General features: G+C 49.8%; 1 protein-coding gene across 1 annotated transcript; it reads left to right on the top strand.

The window, feature by feature from the left end:
- Positions 1-259: 259 nt before the first annotated feature.
- DAG1 (dystroglycan 1) lies at positions 260-16,788 on the top strand (the record flags this gene model as incomplete). The annotated part of the gene is made up of 2 exons (XM_079712347.1): positions 260-650; positions 14,386-16,788. Exons 1-2 carry the CDS (start codon positions 366-368, stop codon positions 16,786-16,788), a joined length of 2,688 nt encoding a protein of 895 aa, XP_079568473.1. The 5' UTR covers positions 260-365.
- Between the last annotated feature and the right edge of the window lie 1,125 nt (positions 16,789-17,913).

The raw sequence follows: 17,913 nt of genomic DNA, 5'->3' as shown, positions 1-17,913 counted from the left end.
TCCCCAACATTCCTTTTTTATACTTAGTTTTCAGAATCCACGGTGTGCTTTATACTTAATGGACCAGCCACATTTCCAGTGTTCAGTAGCCACATGTAGCTGGTGGCTCTGTACTGGACAGTGCAGAGTGAGACTTGATCCAACTCAGAGTAGATATTTTTGGCAGGAACACTTAGGGGGTAGTAACTGCCTGTGCTCAACTTTGAAACCATGGAAGTTGCTGAAGTCTGAGTCTACTCTTCTTCTTTTTCAGGCTTTGGGTGCTCTGGGATGGAGCAGGTGTGGAGAGGCTGAGGACCCAGTTCTGGGACCACGTCACTTGCTTCCTTTCTTAGACTATCTGCTTGAGCAGACTTGAGCCCGGGATGAGGATGTCTGTGGCCCTCTCGCTGCTGCTCCCCCTCTGGGGGAGGACCTTTCTCCTTCTGCTATCTGTGGCTGTGACTCAGTCCCGCTGGCCCAGTGAGCCTTCGGAGGCCGTCAGGGACTGGGAGAACCAGCTCGAGGCGTCCATGCACTCAGTACTCTCAGACCTCCATGAGGCTGTTCCCACGGTGGTTGGCATTCCTGATGGCACTGCTGTCGTCGGACGCTCATTTCGAGTGACCATTCCTACAGATTTAATTGCCTCCAATGGAGAAGTCATCAAGGTGAGACTGGATATAAACTGTAAATGAGGAATAATTCTCATCTTCCATTTTAGTTTTGATTTTAGTGTTAATTTTAGGTTATTTTAGTTTTTTAGTTTAGGTTTAGTTTTTCAGTTTTCCAGGAATTCTGAGCTCAGTTCTTCCAGGACCTGCTAAGTGTTCCTTAAGAGAGGGACAGCCGCTGATGTTCACTAGAGGGTCCCCATATATCTCAGAATAGCATCCTAAACCTTTATGCTTGCTCCCATTTTGAGGGTGTCACCATTAAAAAGCTTTTACATATGTACTCTGGAAGATCTTTTGGTCATCAAGTTAGGGATTTGATGGAAGGGCCTGTGTATAGGAAATGGTCTGCTTTCATTAACCATGGGATTAAACCCAAGAAATATGGAACTTTTAAATGCTTTGAACCTATTTTTTAAAAATAAGGTATAAGTAAATATTGGAGTTTTGCTTTGCTTTGGTGTTCTGTGTTTACTAATGTATTTGGTCACTTAAGAACCAAAATTAGTACTTAAATTTCAGCCTCGCCTCATCTCCTTTTGGGAAGGCAACCCAGAAAACAAGGGGATCTGAGATCTTTGTAACTGAAGAGTGTCTTGTCCAACCCAGGGTGGAAATTAGTTGAAACAGGAAGCTTTTGTGTGAAGAAGTACCATCCCTTTGTCTGGGGTTGTGGGACCTTGGAATTTCCCCTACTTCCTGATTGAGTTTGCATGGGAGCCATGTGGATGGGTGGGGTGTACTCCTCAAGCTATGAACATCTCCTAGAGCAGATGTCAGCACACTTTTTCTTTAAAAAAGCCAGATAGTAAGTATTTTTTTGGCTTTGCTGGCCATATGGTTTCTGTTGCAACTCCTCAACTTTGCCAGTGTAGTATGAAAGTAGCCATAGACAATATGCAAGCGAATGGACATGGCTCTGTTCCAATAAAACTTTTTTTAAAAAATAAATTTATTTATTTATTTATTTAATTTATTTTTGGCTGCATTGGGTCTTTGTTGCTGCACACGGGCTTTTCTCTATTTGCGGTGAGGGGGGCTACCCTTCGTTGTGGTGCATGGGCTTATTGCTGTGGCTTCTCTTATTGCGGAGCATGAGCTCTAGGCGCATGGGCTTCAGTAGTTGTGGCACGCGGGCTCAGTAGTTGTGGCTTGGGGGCTCTAGAGCGCAGTAGCACGGGCTTAGTTGTTCCATAGCATGTCGGATCTTCCCGGGCCAGGGCTGGAACCTGTGTCTCCTGCATTGGCAGGCGGATTCTTAACTACTGTGCCACCAGGGAAGCCCCCAATAAAACTTTACTTTTAAAAACTTTACTGAAACTGAAATTTTAATTTCATGTGATTTTCACGTGTCAAGAAATACTATATCTTCTTTTGATTTTTTTTTTCCCCTCATTTAAAAATTGCAAAAAACATGTTTATCTCATGGGCTGTACAAAGACAGGTGGCAGCCCAGATCGAACCCGCGTCCCCTGCATTGGAAGACAGATTCTTTACCACTGGACCACTGGGGAAGTCCCATGGCCACAGTTTTCTTTTTTTTTAATAAATTTATTTATTTTATTTTATTTATTTATTTTTGGCTGCATTGGGTCTTCGTTGCTGAGCGCAGGCTTTCTCTAGTTGCAGTGAGCGGGGGCTACTCGTCGTTGTGGTGCGTGGGCTTCTTGTTGTAGAGCACGGGCTCTAGGTGCTCGGGCTTCAGTAGTTGTGGCTTGTGGGCTGTAGAGCACAGGCTCAGTAATTGTGGTGCACGGGCTTAGTTGCTCTACAGCATGTGGGATCTTCCCGGACCAGGGCTCGAACCCGTGTCCCCTGCATTGGCAGGCAGATTCTTAACCACTGTGCCACCAGGGAAGTCCTCATGGCCATAGTTTTCTAACCCTTGGCCTACAGCATTCTTTCCCCAGAGGTGTGGCTTGAATATGAATTAAAAATATTCCAAGGTATATACTTTGTTATGGTAGTTTTTTGGTTTTTTTTTTTTTTTTTGCGGTACGCAGGCCTCTCACTGCTGTGGCCTCTCCCGTTGTGGAGCACAGGCTCCAGACACGCAGGCTCAGCATCCATGGCTCACGGGCCTAGCCGCTCCGCGGCATGTGGGATCCTCCCGGACCAGGGCTCGAACCCGTGTCCCCTGCATTGGCAGGCAGATTCTTAACCACTGTGCCACCAGGGAAGTCCTCATGGCCATAGTTTTCTAACCCTTGGCCTACAGCATTCTTTCCCCAGAGGTGTGGCTTGAATATGAATTAAAAATATTCCAAGGTATATACTTTGTTATGGTAGTTTTTTGGTTTTTTTTTTTTTTTTTGCGGTACGCAGGCCTCTCACTGCTGTGGCCTCTCCCGTTGTGGAGCACAGGCTCCAGACACGCAGGCTCAGCATCCATGGCTCACGGGCCTAGCCGCTCCGCGGCATGTGGGATCCTCCCGGACCAGGGCACGAACCCATGTCCCCTGTATCGGCAGGCGGACTCTCAACCACTGTGCCACCAGGGAAGCCCTGTTATGGTAGTTTTTAATATCTGTTTTGCACTTAGATTTCTACATACACATAGTGTTCTGGCTATTTATTGGTATGTTTAAAGCATAAGAACATAGTGGTTTGAAACAGCCAATTTGTTTTGCTCACAATTTTGTGGCCAAGAATTCAGAGATTTAGAGCTCATCTGGGAATCTCATCTCTGCTGCACATGGCACTAGCTAGAGTGGCTCACCTGGGCCTGGAGGATCTACTTGCAAGATGGCTCATTCATGGCTAGCAAGATGGTTCTGCCTGTTGACAGGGAGCTCACCTGGGGCTGCTGATCAAGGTCCTTAGTTTCTCTCCATGTAGACCTTTCCACAGATACCTGGATTTCCTCACAGTACAATTTCCTCACAGCTGGGTTCCAAGATTGAGTATTCCAAGATACAGGAAGTGGAAGCTGCCAGTCTCTTAAGGCCTGGGCTTGGAAACTTGCACAGTGACACTTCCTTTGTACTCCATTGGTCAAAGCACACCCAGGCTCTAATGAGTCTTTACCAACTTGCCTCTCTCTGACCCACAAGCCCCAGGCATCTAGATTAGAAATGGTCACAAATTCCATGCCACTCTTCTCATTGAGAGGTGTGTCTATGCCCCTTTCCCTTGAATCTGGGCAGACCCACTCCTCACCTGACCCTCCTTGTGTTCTCTTCCTTTTCCTTTTTGATCCCCTCTCTTTAGCTCATGGCTTGTTCTTAGGGTGGCCTTGTGTTCTCAGAGGTGGTCATACTTCCGAAGATCCTGGCTCAGTTCCATGGAGCTCTTTCTAGTTTGTAGAGTCTTTGAGAAAGATTTCCATGTAATCTTCATAACACCCCAGTAAGCCAGTTTCTAGTTTATTAGATGAAAAATGGTGTTTTTGGAGGTACATTTCTTACCCAGCATCAAATTTCATCTTCTGAATATCCAAACCCTGTAGTGATTACCCTTGTTCCAGTGGCCACTGGAATGTTGTACATGGATTAGTCTTGACCAAAGGTGCCTTGAGTCGATACAGTGAGCTGAGTATTTGCTGTATCTGGCAGAGGGACATTTAACAGGCTTATACACTGGGGGAGCAAAGAGATTTTACTAGGAAAACAGGATTTTATCTGAGCATATCTGTCTGTGGAAAGCACACCATTTAGTAGATGATTAACCTGTAGAAAAACAGGTGAAAATGTGTGACTCTTCATCCCGAACAGTCTTGACATCAGGGTTGTGTGGGGTGGGAATCAGATCAGAAAGCCTGACTTCCTTCCTGGAGCTTTGGTTTCCCTATGTGTAAAACAGGATTGAAAAGTCTTTACATTAAAGGAGTTGGTTTCCCCCCCCCATTATAATAATGATGTATAAATGTACATTGTAGAAAAAGGGAGAAAGAAAATCTCCTGTGGTTCCTACCGCTAGCATACTCCTCCATCATTTTCTGCGTTCATCAAGAGGTGTCCGTGTCACATACACACACAGACATTTTAGACAGACCTGAAATCATGCTGAATCTATTTTTTAACCTTTTTTTCATTCACTGTAGTTTGAGTTTTTTTCCTTGGTTATTAAGTATTCTTTGGGAATGTAACTTCTAATGGCTGCCCAGTATTCTTGTATATGTGAGGAATATTTCAGATCTTGGTCCCAAGGAGCCTTGTTGGGGTGACCTCCAAATCATATCCATCACTATTACTGTCATCCAAACTACCACTCACTCACCTCTTCCCAGGCGCCCTGCCTCTGTTCTTAACCCCTTAGTCTGTTCTCCATACTGAGGCAAGAGATATCTTTATCTTTGTAAAGCTTACATCTGCTAAAAACAGACCTCCCCTAGCCCCCTTCCCTTAGGATTAAGCCCTGTTTGATCTGGCCTCTGGCCTCTTCTCTCTCCCCTTTCCCTTTGCATACCTTGTCCCAGCCACACCAGCCTCTTTCTGCCCCACAGATATGCCAAGCTCAGGGCCCACCCCAGGCTGCTGGCTCTTTTTTTCTTCTGTCAGCATGGGTACAGCCACCTCTTTCAGGCTTAATTTCAGCATTGGAGCCCTTTCCCTCCACCCTGATAAAGGCAGGTTTCTCACAAAACCCTGTGCTATCTTCTTAGCAAATTTTTGCACTTGAAATTCTTGTTAGTCTGCATGTTTAATTCCAGACCCATAGTAGGCCTTCAAATGTTTTGGGGCTGGCAGAGGGAAGGAGAACCCCCTCAGTACCTGCAAACCTGCTTTGGATTGTCAAAGCCTACCTGCCAGGGACTTCCCTGGTGGTGCAGTGCTTAAGAATCCACCTGCCAATGCAGGGGACATGGGTTTGATCCCTGGTTCGGGAAGATCCCACATGCCGTGGAGCAACTAAGTCCATGTGCCGCAGCTACTGAGCCTGTGCTCTAGAGCCCACGAGCCACAACTACTGAGCCCTCATGCCACAACTACTGAAGCCTGTGTGCCTAGAGCCTGTGCTCTGCAACAAGAGAAGCCACCTCGATGAGAAGCCCGCGCGCCGCAATGAAGAGTAGCCCCCACTCCCCACAACTACAGAAAGCCCGCGCACAGCAATGAAGACCCAACACAGCCAAAAATAAATAAATAAAATAAATGTATTAAAAAAAAAAAAAAAAGCCTACCTGCCTGTTTGTAGGAAGAAATGCCAGCCTATGCCAGGGCAGTAAGAGACTAAGCTTGCCTAAGCCTCACGTGGGGTTCCCAGGTAAGGATTGGCCTTCCAATCAATTAGCCGAATTGCCTAGTGAGGACTCATAGGCAGAGCATGGTCTGTCCTGAGACCTGATGAGATTAGATGGTGTGGTTGTCATACTTGCTGACTGGTCAGGAGATGTGCATGGGGGTTGGTGATAGAATAATTCAGTGTTTGTAACAGACCATGTAACAGTCTATAGAAGGGGTAGAAAATTAAGTCTCATGCTAAGTGAGCTGCACTGGCTACCTGCCAAGCCTTGTTGGACCTGTGTGGGCTGATGGTTGTGGTATTTCAGGAGATTGTGGCAACTTTGGGAATCACAGTGACAGAGGAAGTGCTGCTTGGCATCAGCCAGGTATACCCATCAGGTAATATCAACTCCTAAAACAAGCACTTCCCTATATTTTATACACCAGGCTTCAAGGAAGCAGGTCAGGAGAAAGAAGAAGGGGACATGCCTGCCTGGAGGATTAACCCTGAGGTCCTGGATCCTTTGCTCTGCCCCACATCTGAGACTCTGTCATGTCCAAACAGCCCTTGTCCAGTCTCATCCCAGCCAGCACCTATTACTTCCGTGCTGTTCTCTAGCTCTACCTCAAGAATCAATTTCCTATTACTGACCCCATTTTAACTCCCAAATGGATTCCATTGATCTGATGATGTAAGAAGGGGCTACGGGCTACCTCCAGACCTTGTGGCCAGCATGACCTTCCTGAAAGACCTGTGCCTTGGGTCTCTCTTCTTTTCTCCTGTGGCCTCAGGACACCCTAAAGGAGATGGTCCTGGTGTGTGCTCCCTTGGACCAGACTAGATGTCTGTATGCAAAGCTCATCCCAGGTCTCCACTGTTCTTTGCTCTCACAGCAGTCTTAGGTCTTAGAACACCCTCTCTCTTCATCAGGGTCTGTGGGTATAGGTCCCACAGGAGCCAGCTTTGCCTTTGCTGGGCAGATCCTAAGCTGTCCCAAGTTGGCCATAGTATAAGTTACCCCCCTGGCTTCCCTCAGGATTGGCACCGACTCCCTAAGGGTGCCTCTCCTCTGACTTGAGTTGAGTGTAGGACTGGCTGAGGAAGGTGATTATATGGCTGGAGATGTTCTAACTCCTCCTCTCTGGGGTGGTCAGGAGAGAAGTCTTTGCATCTCATGAAATGATTGGGCTGCCCCTCTAGAGCCCCCTCAGATGTCTCATTTTGGTAGTGCCCATGAGGATGGCTTTTCATCCCTGCTTCCCTTTAGCCTCCTTGTCTGGAGACAATGTGGAATTTCTTTCAGCCCAAGATGTCGGCAGACTGGGAGCAGCCCTTCCTGGGACTGTGCTCTCATCTGCTGGCATAGGCCCCCAATTGTTCCCATGAGAACAATGGGTACTCTTTTTGGCCAGGAAGGGGAGCTCATGAAAGGAGTATTTCTTTGGATGCTTGCGAGCTTTGTGGCAACCCCGCCTGCGTGAGATGAACTGCAGTTTCTTCCTGCCTCAAGTGGGTGTTCCCTGGCTCTGAATTGATCCCTTGTGAACAGAGCACACTGGGAAATGTGGGTTGGCAAAGGAAGGCATCCTTGGGGGTGGGTTGTCAGAATGGCATTTGCCCAGACATATCAGCTCAAATACTTATTATTGAATATATAGGCTTCTATGTTTTAGAAAAAAAAATTACTGACAAGGACTGAAAACATGACAAAGTAAAAATAGTTGATGTCAGGGCTTTGGATTGAGGGACTGATTCTGAGAATTTTATTAATGGCTATAACTATGCTAAGCTGTCCCTTACTTTAGGGGGAAAATGATTAATTTTTGTTTTCAGATGAGAACAGTTAACATCAGATAAAATGCTTCATAATTCAGACCAGAGGGGCACTGATTGGGCTGGACAAGTTGTGTTCAACATGTGATCCTGTGGCCTTGGCCTTTGTGGCAACAGCCATATTCTGGTTTGAGGTTTGAATGTCAAGCAGCAGAACCAATGATTGTCTCTCATGGGTGTGGCTCTGCTCTACTCCGTAAAGCAAAGTATGTCTACCCTGGTTCTACCCTGGTTCCTCACCTTCTGTGGGGGCAAAGTCTTGGCCTTTGACCTCAAGCCAGAGGCTCTTCCTGTTGACATGTGCCATCTCCCCACAGCCCAGCCATGTGACTGCTCATGTGCATCATTTGCAGAAGGTGAGCTTGGCCACAGAGCAGATTAGTCTCATTGTCATAGTCCATGGCACAGACACAGGATCACCCTGAATGTGAGTCAGCACCATGGGGGCCTCTGAAACGTGACTGGAAGCTGACTCCATCAGAGGGACTATTTCTTGCCCCCCTGAGCAAAGGAGCCCACCATACAGTCAGCCTGCCCTAAGGAGGCCTTGATCACCTCATGTGTGAGTGCCTCCAGGGTGTTGCCTATGGTACCCAGCCATAGACGGCTGCGGGTTGGCTCAGCTCAGCAGCTTGGGTGAGGGGTGAGGGGCTGAAGGGTCCAGGAGCCAGTGACCAGGTCTGAGGGAAGGCAGGGACTTTGCCAGGGCAGACTGCTAAGAGGCCCAAGCAGTGGGGTGTCACAGGGCAGCAGTTTGTGCCACTGTGAAATGGACCAGTGAGAAGACCCTCTGGCACATCTGTTGGGGATTCAGGGAAGGGCCCAGCCTGAACCCCTGGGGCTGTCCTGTCTTGAGGTGTTGGTTGGAAGGTGCCACCACTGAGGCTCAAAGGACCCTCCAAAAGGTTTTTAGTGTGGGGGAATTCTCACCAAATGCATTTTTTTTTTTTTCGGTACGTGGGCCTCTCACTGTTGTGGCCTCTCCCGCCGCGGAGCACCGGCTCCGGACGTGCAGGCTCAGCGGCCATGGCTCACGGGCCCAGCCGCTCCGCGGCATGTGGGATCCCCCTGGACCGGGGCACGAACCCATGTCCCCTGCATCAGCAGGCGGACTCCCAACCACTGCACCACCAGGGAAGCCCCAAATGCAGTTTCTTTTTTTTTTTTTTTTTTTTTTTTTTTTGCGGTATGTGGGCCTCTCACTGTTGTGGCCTCTCCCATTGCGGAGCACAGGCTCAGCGGCCATGGCTCACGGGCCTAGCCGCTCCGCGGCATGTGGGATCTTCCCAGACCGGGGCACGAACCCGCATCCCCTGCATCGGCAGGCGGACTCTCAACCACTGCGCCACCAGGGAGGCCCCAGTTTCTTGATTATACTTTATTCCTAAGATCCCTCTTTGTTGGCCAGCATCAGCTCACCCAAGTGACAAGGATATGAAAGTGCTCATCCATCTTTCTGGAACTTTTGCTTGCCATTTCTAAGTCCCATAACTCCTGCATGGGTAAGATACCACCTTGTGGTTTCTGAATGATAAAGCTTAGGTTTTCTTGGTTTTAGAAACCAGTGGTCATATAGTTAATTAAGCCCTAGTGAGAGTCCAGCTCCTCAGTTTTGATGGGTAGAAATCTGTTCTTTGATGAGGGACTAAGTAATATAAGCTCCTCTGCCGATTTGTTCTTTCTCCAGGTATGTTATGTTGATTTGGGGTGAGGGACTCTACTTGCGTGGCATGGTGTTTAGCACAGGTGCTGTATCTTTATCAGACCAAGTGTTTGACAGTCTACTGTGCAAGAGAAGGCTCCAGCGGAGAAGTTGAAGAGAATGTCTGAGAACTGAATAGGAAGTCAGTTACTAGTCATCTGCTAGTATAGACTGAGGAGTGACCAAAACCTTCACGTTTGGCAGTTCCCCAATCATTGGTCATGGTGATTATTTGTGGGCATCGCTGGGCAGTTATGTGTCTGCCCAGGTTTTGTGGTTTTGATTCTTAATGTTTTTGGATGTACTTTATGGATCAAGATTTCTAAAATTGGATGTGTGGCTGTTCAAGATCTTGTTTTCCTCAGTGCTGGGCTTGCCTTCCATCTCAGAAGCATGTTCTCTCTGAGGGTTGCTGAAACTGGAAAGATTTCTGGCTCTTTGTGAGTGGCCTGTGATCTAGAGCCCATGATCTCAAATCAGGCTTCCTCCTGCAGTTTCTGCCTCCTGCAGGAGGAAGCCTGATTCCTCCTGTGGCCTCTCCCGCCGCGGAGCACAGGCTCCGGACGCGCAGGCTCAGCGGCCATGGCTCACGGGCCCAGCCTCTCCGTGGCATGTGGGATCACACCTCAAGACAGGACAGCCCCAGGGGTTCAGGCTGGGCCCTTCCCTGAATCCCCAACAGATGTGCCAGAGGGTTTTCTCACTGGTCCATTTCACAGGGGGGGAACACCCTCCTGTTCCCATTGCCTGAAGTCTCCTTTCCAAGATGGCTGCTTTATAAGGTCAGCAAGGGAGTGTTGGTATTTAATGATGGAGGGTGACTTGAAAACCTGGGGGTGACTTGAAACCCTGGGGGAGTTCCATGGCCAGGGACAGCCTGTCACCCCAATTACATGTGCTGGTGTTATGAGCACTTTACAGAGAGCTCTGATTCCTGCTTTTTGCCTGCCATTCCTAGCCTGGCAGCCCTTAGAGAGTCAGTTGTGGGTGGTTACAGTACAGCTAGGACAGAAATTTCTATATGAGTAAACTAAGGATTCCAAGGATAGTCGGAATCTCATGTACAAATGTGCCAGGATCAAGCACATCTCTTTTAGACTTAGAGGATGTGAGTGCTGGCTTTGGGCTGTCACCTGCAGCAAGTTCTCCCTGCCCTCTATGCCCCTCAACGTTTTCATCCACTCTTAGCAAACAGGTCTTAACAGGTAAGCAAGTCCTTGAGAGTCCCCAGCCTTGGCCATGTTCCCCTATAGGGTCCTGGCTTCCTCTTCCTGTGGCCTCTCCACTTCCCTTTGATGCTTTGAGTTTCTGCTTTGGGGTATGAACAGGGAGACAAAGCCTCAGTGTGTGCTGGGTCCAAGGCCATTTGGGAAAGAGGATGAGGGAGTGGAGCCTGGACACGCCCTGGATCCATTCCTGCTGCAGCCTCACAATGTGTACTGTGTCCTCTCTCAGCCCATAGGGGCGGGTGAGGAACCAGCACTGACAGAGTCCAGCGTGTGCCTGGCCCTGTGATCATACAAGGCTGGCATCTTTTCCCCCTTCTTACATGTGAGAAAACTGAGGCTGAGGTTGGATGAAGCCTCAGACTGCCTGGAGATGGGGCTTTCCTTCAGGTACGGTGTTTTTATAGAGATGAGTCCTGGCTTGTCATGGGGGCTGTGTCTCTGAGAAGGAACTTTCATATCCCACTTCACCCTTAGGCCCTGAGAGGAAAAGTGGTCTAGATCCTGGAAGTTTTGCAAGCTGGGGAGGATGTCCAGAGTTCCCATGGACTGAGGGGCTCCTGCTTTGTCACGGTAGAGCAGGTGTTGCATCCCAGAGTGTTCCCTCAACTGAGTGCCCTTGAGAGGGAGGAGGGCTGCTAGTGGAATCCTTTGGGGACTGTGGACACTGCCAGACCTTCAGGCATGTTCAGACTTCCCAGTTCAGGGGCTTTCCCTAAATGGCCTTGAAAATGCAGAGATGTCAGCTTCCCTGTGACTTGGATAGTTTCCTTGTGGAACTCAGATTTGTTTTGCTTCCTGTGGTCTTTCTATTAAAATGAATCATTGCCAACCAAAGTGCTGCCTGGATCTGATGTTTGCAGTACCAAGATGTTCAGAGATGCATGGATTTTAGAACGTTCAGGTTAGAATCTCTCCTTGTCTGAGGAGTACCCAAGACACCGGGGACTGTTTGCTTCCGGGTGTAGATCCAGGTTTAACACCTATCCTGTGGCCAGGGCTCTAGTACCTTGAGGAGCCAGAATTTGCAGAAGGGAGGGCAGGTGCAGGGTGGAGTGGCTTGGCTCTGTTTTTCTGACATGGCTTATCCCAAATGTTGTCTCTAAAGCTGTGGGTAGACCATAGTGAACGAGTTTGTTTCAGTAACCAAAATGAAGCTACACAGTTCTGCTCTTCCATCACCCAGTTTGAGATTGAGCATTATAACTTGCTCTGGTGAAACCTGGGGTTTTCTTTAATGTTTGTTATTTATGTTACACATTATTAACATGTTAAAATGTTACTTGGCATAGTTCAAATAAGTGTATATTTTCTAAGTCTGGCTGTGTGGGAGCCTTGACCAACCTGGGTTTATGCCTTAGGGCATGTCTGACAACAGAACTGTGGCTGTTGGGGGTCAGCAGAATGGGAAGCCAAGCCAGCCAGGGAAGCTTGAGGAGGCGAGGGCCCTTCTCTGTTCTCTCTGTTATAAAGTGCCCTTACGTAATTGAGACAGACTTGAAAAAGCACTGGCGCTGCTTACTCATCTGTGCTGATGGAACACACGGTGCTGGGCACAGGCCTAACTGCCTGGCCACTGAGGCATATCCCATGGGCCTGGCCAGCCACTTGGCACCCATCTGGAGCCTCTCCTGGTCTCTCTTGGCCCTGTTCAGTCTTCTCCACAAGTGGCTTCTCCATGGCTGACTTCATCCAGAGCTCCATTCTTGGCCCTCCCTTTCTCCTTTCTCTGCCCCATCTCTTGCAGGTGTGCTTTCATTCCAGTGGTAGTCATTGGGATGGAGTGGGCTTAGGAGAAATACCCTTGGGTGGCCGGAAACCTGGGTCCACGCCCTGGCTCACCTACTCTCTTCCTCTCAGAAGTTCTTACCCCACCCCCGTAAAACATCTCATGGCTCCCTTGACTACTCCATTTGGCCTTAACATCTTTGCTTCACATTTTTTGCAAAACTAGATCATTCAACCTTTGCTTTATATGTTTGTATGTGGATGTGGCAGTTTTTGTATTTAACATAATTGAACTGAAAAAATTTAAAGCATAGGTTTTTCAGTCAAAGCAGTTGTAATAAATATTTTTGTAGCTAAAAAAGATTGTAAAGGAAGAATATATTTAGTGTTTTTCATGGATTTGAAGACACCCATGTTTACAGTTATTTTACCATTTCTGATGTTGGCTCTGTTTGCAGTGGATGGTGAGTGATGGGATGGGGGATTCTTAGTGGTTCATTAATTAGATGATTGTGCACCCTAGAGTTGATGGAATGTGGTGTCACAAAAGAAACTCTGTGAACTCAGTGGTTCAGAGAGCAGTCAGTAAAGGACAACTCCTAATAATGTCATATGTCTTCTCATGGCTTTTTGCTGGAGGTAGGAAATCTCTTTATAGGCAGGGTAAATATCTGGTCTCTGATAAGGTTGATGGAATGGCATGCGTATGGACACCCGGGTCCTGGCTGGGAAGAGCAAGTATGAGTTCAGGGTCTCTTCCCCAATCACTCAGGCACCCGGCTCTTGGAAGGAGGAAGCCTGACGAACCAGAGCCCCTGGGGGGCCCAGCAGCCTTAGCTGTGGCCTTCCTGCCACAGGGAGGGAAGCGTTTTAGTTTCCCTCTCCTGACAAGCAGTGACCATGAAGGGCAATCCCTGGGCCGAGGCTGGCAGTAAGACATGCCATCTGTTGGTCACTGTGTTTCTGGACTTGATGGACAGGGCAGTGGAGCTGACTGAGGGTGCCTTTAGGCAGACCAGAGAGTGGGTCCCACCTTTCTTGCATTGGGGGCAGGAGTAGGTGTTTCCCGAAGGTGAGAGAAGTCATAGATGGAGCCTGGGCAAGAGGCGAGTCTTGTTTCCCTCTTGTCAGCTGATGGTGGAAGTTTTTATGGTGGCATTCCCTTGGGGGCTTTATGTATTACCAGTCATGTTGCTGTGGAGAAGGACTTCCACCCTGAAATAGGTCTGGGAGGTGCTGTTGGGTGGAAAAGGGGATGAGCTCCTGAGGCCTGCTCTGTGCTTCAGCTTTCCAAGGACAGAGGTGAGCTCTGTCCATTTCCCAAACTTAGTTGACTACAGAATTCTCTTTTAGAGAGACTGGAGGTCCTTGGAATGCCTTTGATAAACACTCTTCTTAGAATAATTGTTTACATTCCCCTACCCTGGGCATTGCCGTTCTTCTTGAGATTTGAAAAGCAGTGTTAAGACATTACATACAGCTAACCAGATGTGCCCCACTACACTTGAATGTAACATGGTGGTTGTAAAATGAGGCATTTGGGGGTATTGAGTTGTCCCTGCACCCAGACCTGTGTGCATTTCCACTTCTGGGCAGGAGAGGCACTCTAGGCCAGGCATATACCTTGAGCAAAGTTGTGGTGTCTGTGGAGGGTAGGGTAGAAGTCTGAGGCAAGGCTGGAAAGTAGTGCTGAGGGATGAGACACCCGGGCTTGATTCTGCAGGCAGAGTGGACGAGTAGGTGGCAGGGCACTTCACTGGTATAAAAACCTGCAACATTCTTGAGCTCCATGGCATCAGTTCTCTGGGATGAGACATGTGTTTTGAGTGCCAGAACTGCTATCTCCCCACCGTGTGGCCTTGGGCGAATCATTTGCCTGCCATACTAGCCCATCTGGCAGCCCCAGTCTTTCGTGACAGGTAAATGAGCTCGAGGAGGGAGGTGTTGGTTCCTCCACCAGGAATTCTGAATTGTACCTCAGGCCTGTCACACAGGCTAGGCCAGTGGTTAATTGTTGTGATCATTTTCGGGTTATGCAGTGATGGTGGCAATTAACTCATGCTGACATCTCTTCTAGGTATCAGCAGCAGGGAAGGAGGCCTTACCGTCCTGGCTGCAGTGGGACCCACAGAGCCACACCCTGGAGGGTCTCCCCCTTGACACTGATAAGGGCGTGCATTACATTTCAGTGAGCGCTGCACGTCTGGGGGCCAATGGAAGCCACGTCCCACAGACTTCCAGTGTGTTCTCTATCGAGGTCTACCCTGAAGACCACAGTGAGCCACAGTCTGTGCGGGCGGTGTCACCAGACCCTGGTGAGGTGGTATCATCTGTCTGTGCTGCTGATGAGCCTGTGACTGTCCTGACGGTAATTCTGGATGCTGACCTCACCAAGATGACCCCAAAGCAAAGGATTGACCTTCTGCACAGGATGCGGAGCTTCTCAGAAGTGGAGCTTCACAACATGAAGTTGGTGCCAGTGGTGAATAACAGACTGTTTGACATGTCGGCTTTCATGGCTGGCCCAGGAAATGCAAAAAAGGTGGTAGAGAATGGGGCCCTGCTCTCCTGGAAGCTGGGCTGCTCCCTGAACCAGAACAGTGTGCCTGACATTCGTGGTGTGGAGGTCCCCGCCAGGGAAGGTGCTATGTCTGCCCAGCTTGGCTACCCTGTGGTGGGTTGGCACATCGCCAACAAGAAACCCCCTCTCCCCAAACGCATCCGGAGGCAGATCCATGCCACACCCACGCCTGTCACTGCCATTGGGCCCCCAACCACGGCCATCCAGGAGCCACCATCCAGAATTGTGCCCACCCCCACATCTCCAGCCATTGCTCCTCCAACCGAGACCATGACTCCTCCAGTCAGGGATCCTGTTCCTGGGAAGCCCACAGTCACCATTCGGACTCGAGGTGCCATTATTCAGACCCCAACCCTCGGCCCCATCCAACCCACTCGGGTGTCAGAAGCTGGCACCACAGTTCCTGGCCAGATCCGCCCAACAATGACCATTCCTGGCTATGTGGAGCCCACGGCAGTTGCTACCCCTCCCACAATTACCACCAAGAAGCCACGAGTATCCACACCAAAACCAGCCACACCTTCTACTGATTCCTCAACCACCACAACTAGAAGGCCGACCAAGAAGCCACGGACACCCCGACCGGTGCCCCGGGTCACCACCAAAGCTCCTGTCACTAGATTGGAAACCGCCTCCCCGCCTACTCGCATCCGCACCACCACCAGTGGGATGCCCCGCGGAGGAGAACCCAACCAGCGCCCAGAGCTCAAGAACCATATCGACAGGGTGGATGCCTGGGTTGGCACCTATTTTGAGGTGAAGATCCCGTCAGACACCTTCTATGACAACGAGGACACCACCACTGATAAGCTTAAGCTGACCCTGAAGCTTCGGGAGCAGCAGTTGGTAGGCGAGAAGTCTTGGGTGCAGTTCAACAGCAACAGCCAGCTCATGTATGGCCTGCCTGACAGCAGCCACGTGGGCAAGCACGAATATTTCATGCACGCCACAGACAAAGGGGGCCTATCAGCTGTGGATGCCTTCGAGATCCATGTCCACAGGCGCCCTCAAGGGGATAGGGCTCCTGCTAGGTTCAAGGCCAAGTTTGTGGGTGACCCAGCAGCTGTGGTGAATGACATTCACAAGAAGATTGCCCTGGTGAAGAAGCTGGCCTTCGCCTTTGGGGACCGCAACTGCAGCACCATCACTCTGCAGAATATCACCCGGGGCTCCATTGTGGTGGAATGGACCAACAATACACTGCCCCTGGAGCCCTGCCCCAAGGAGCAGATCACGGGGCTGAGCCGGAGGATTGCTGAGGATGATGGCAGACCTCGAGCTGCCTTCGTCAACGCCTTGGAGCCCGACTTCAAGGCCATGAGCATTTCTGTAACAGGCTCTGGCAGCTGTCGGCATCTACAGTTTGTCCCAGTGGCGCCACCCAGGAGGGTGCCCTCAGAGGCACCACCTACGGAGGTGCCAGATAGGGACCCTGAGAAGAGCAGTGAGGATGATGTCTACCTGCACACGGTCATTCCGGCTGTGGTGGTTGCAGCGATCCTGCTTATCGCTGGCATCATTGCCATGATCTGCTATCGCAAGAAGAGGAAGGGCAAGCTCACCCTCGAGGACCAGGCCACCTTCATCAAGAAGGGGGTGCCTATCATCTTTGCAGACGAACTGGACGACTCCAAGCCCCCACCCTCCTCCAGCATGCCGCTTATCCTGCAGGAGGAAAAAGCCCCCCTCCCCCCTCCTGAGTACCCCAACCAGAATGTGCCCGAGACCACCCCTCTGAACCAGGACACCGTGGGAGAGTACACACCCCTGCGGGATGAGGATCCCAATGCGCCTCCCTACCAGCCCCCGCCGCCCTTCACAGCCCCCATGGAAGGCAAGGGCTCCCGTCCCAAGAACATGACCCCATACCGGTCGCCCCCTCCCTATGTCCCCCCTTAACCCACAAGCGCCTGGGTGGAGGCAGGGGTAGGGCAGGGCCCTGGAGACAACACGTTGTCTGTGGAGACCAGTGGCCTGCAGACCATCACCCACTGGGAGCCGACACCTGACCTAGCACACGCTGACACACACGGGGCCTGGACAAGCCCTCCCACTTGGTCCTCCTAAACCCCAAAGCAGCTGGAGAGACTTTGGGGACATTTTTACTTTTACTTTTTGCCTAACAGCTTTTTGTTTGTTCATAGAAAATTCTTCGCTGCGTTTTTGAAGGCTGGCTCTGAAAGCACCGTTTGGAGTAGAGGTAGATGGAGGGAGCGAGGAACCGTGAATGAACTCGCAGGCAGTGCTGGGCGCCCTCCCGGCTCTCTGCGTTTTGCCTTTAACACTAACTGTACTGTTTTTTCTATTCACGTGTGTCTAGCTGCAGGATGTAACATGGAAAACAGTAACTAAAGATTAAATTCAAAGGACTTTCAGAAGTTAAGGTTAAGTTTTTACATTTAATCTGCTGTTTACCTAAACTTGTATGTGTAATTTTTGGGTGGGTATGGGAAATTGCTTTGCTAAAAATAAGCTCCCAGGGTGTTTCAAAGTTAGAGAAGACCAAGGGACAGTATTTTTTATCAAAGGAATCCTATTTTTTCACACTACGTAAACTTCGTTGCTCTGATACCCCAGAGAGCCTGACTGGGGGCCTCCTGGCCCTGGCTCAGGGGCCAGGGCCCTGGTGCTGGGTTTGCTGTCCCACTGTTGCCAGGGGCTGGAAGCTGGAGGGGCCTCTTAGGCCATGGACATCCACACCCCCACCCCATGCACGCTAGCGGCCCACAACCAAGGGGTCTTCATTTCCATGGAAAGGGGACTCCAAGAGGCAGTGGTGGCCGTGGCCCCCAACCTAGGTGCTCCAGGTGGGCCAGCTGCTCGTGGGGATGCCTGGGGAGGTCGAGAGACTCGACCACGTCAACCTGTTTTCTTTTACCCTTTTTCTGTGTGTTTTTTTTTCCCCTCCTAAAAGGAATATCATGGATTTTTGAAACACTCAGTGGGGGACATTTTGGTGAAGATGCAATATTTTTATGTCATGTGATGCTCTTTCCTCACTTGACCTTGGCCACTTTGTCCCAA

Source organism: Hyperoodon ampullatus (assembly GCF_949752795.1).
Source record: "Hyperoodon ampullatus genome assembly, chromosome: 10".
NCBI classification, from domain to species: domain Eukaryota; kingdom Metazoa; phylum Chordata; class Mammalia; order Artiodactyla; family Ziphiidae; genus Hyperoodon; species Hyperoodon ampullatus.
Note: the sequence above shows the minus strand (reverse complement) of the source record. Positions and strands in the feature narration are given on the sequence as shown.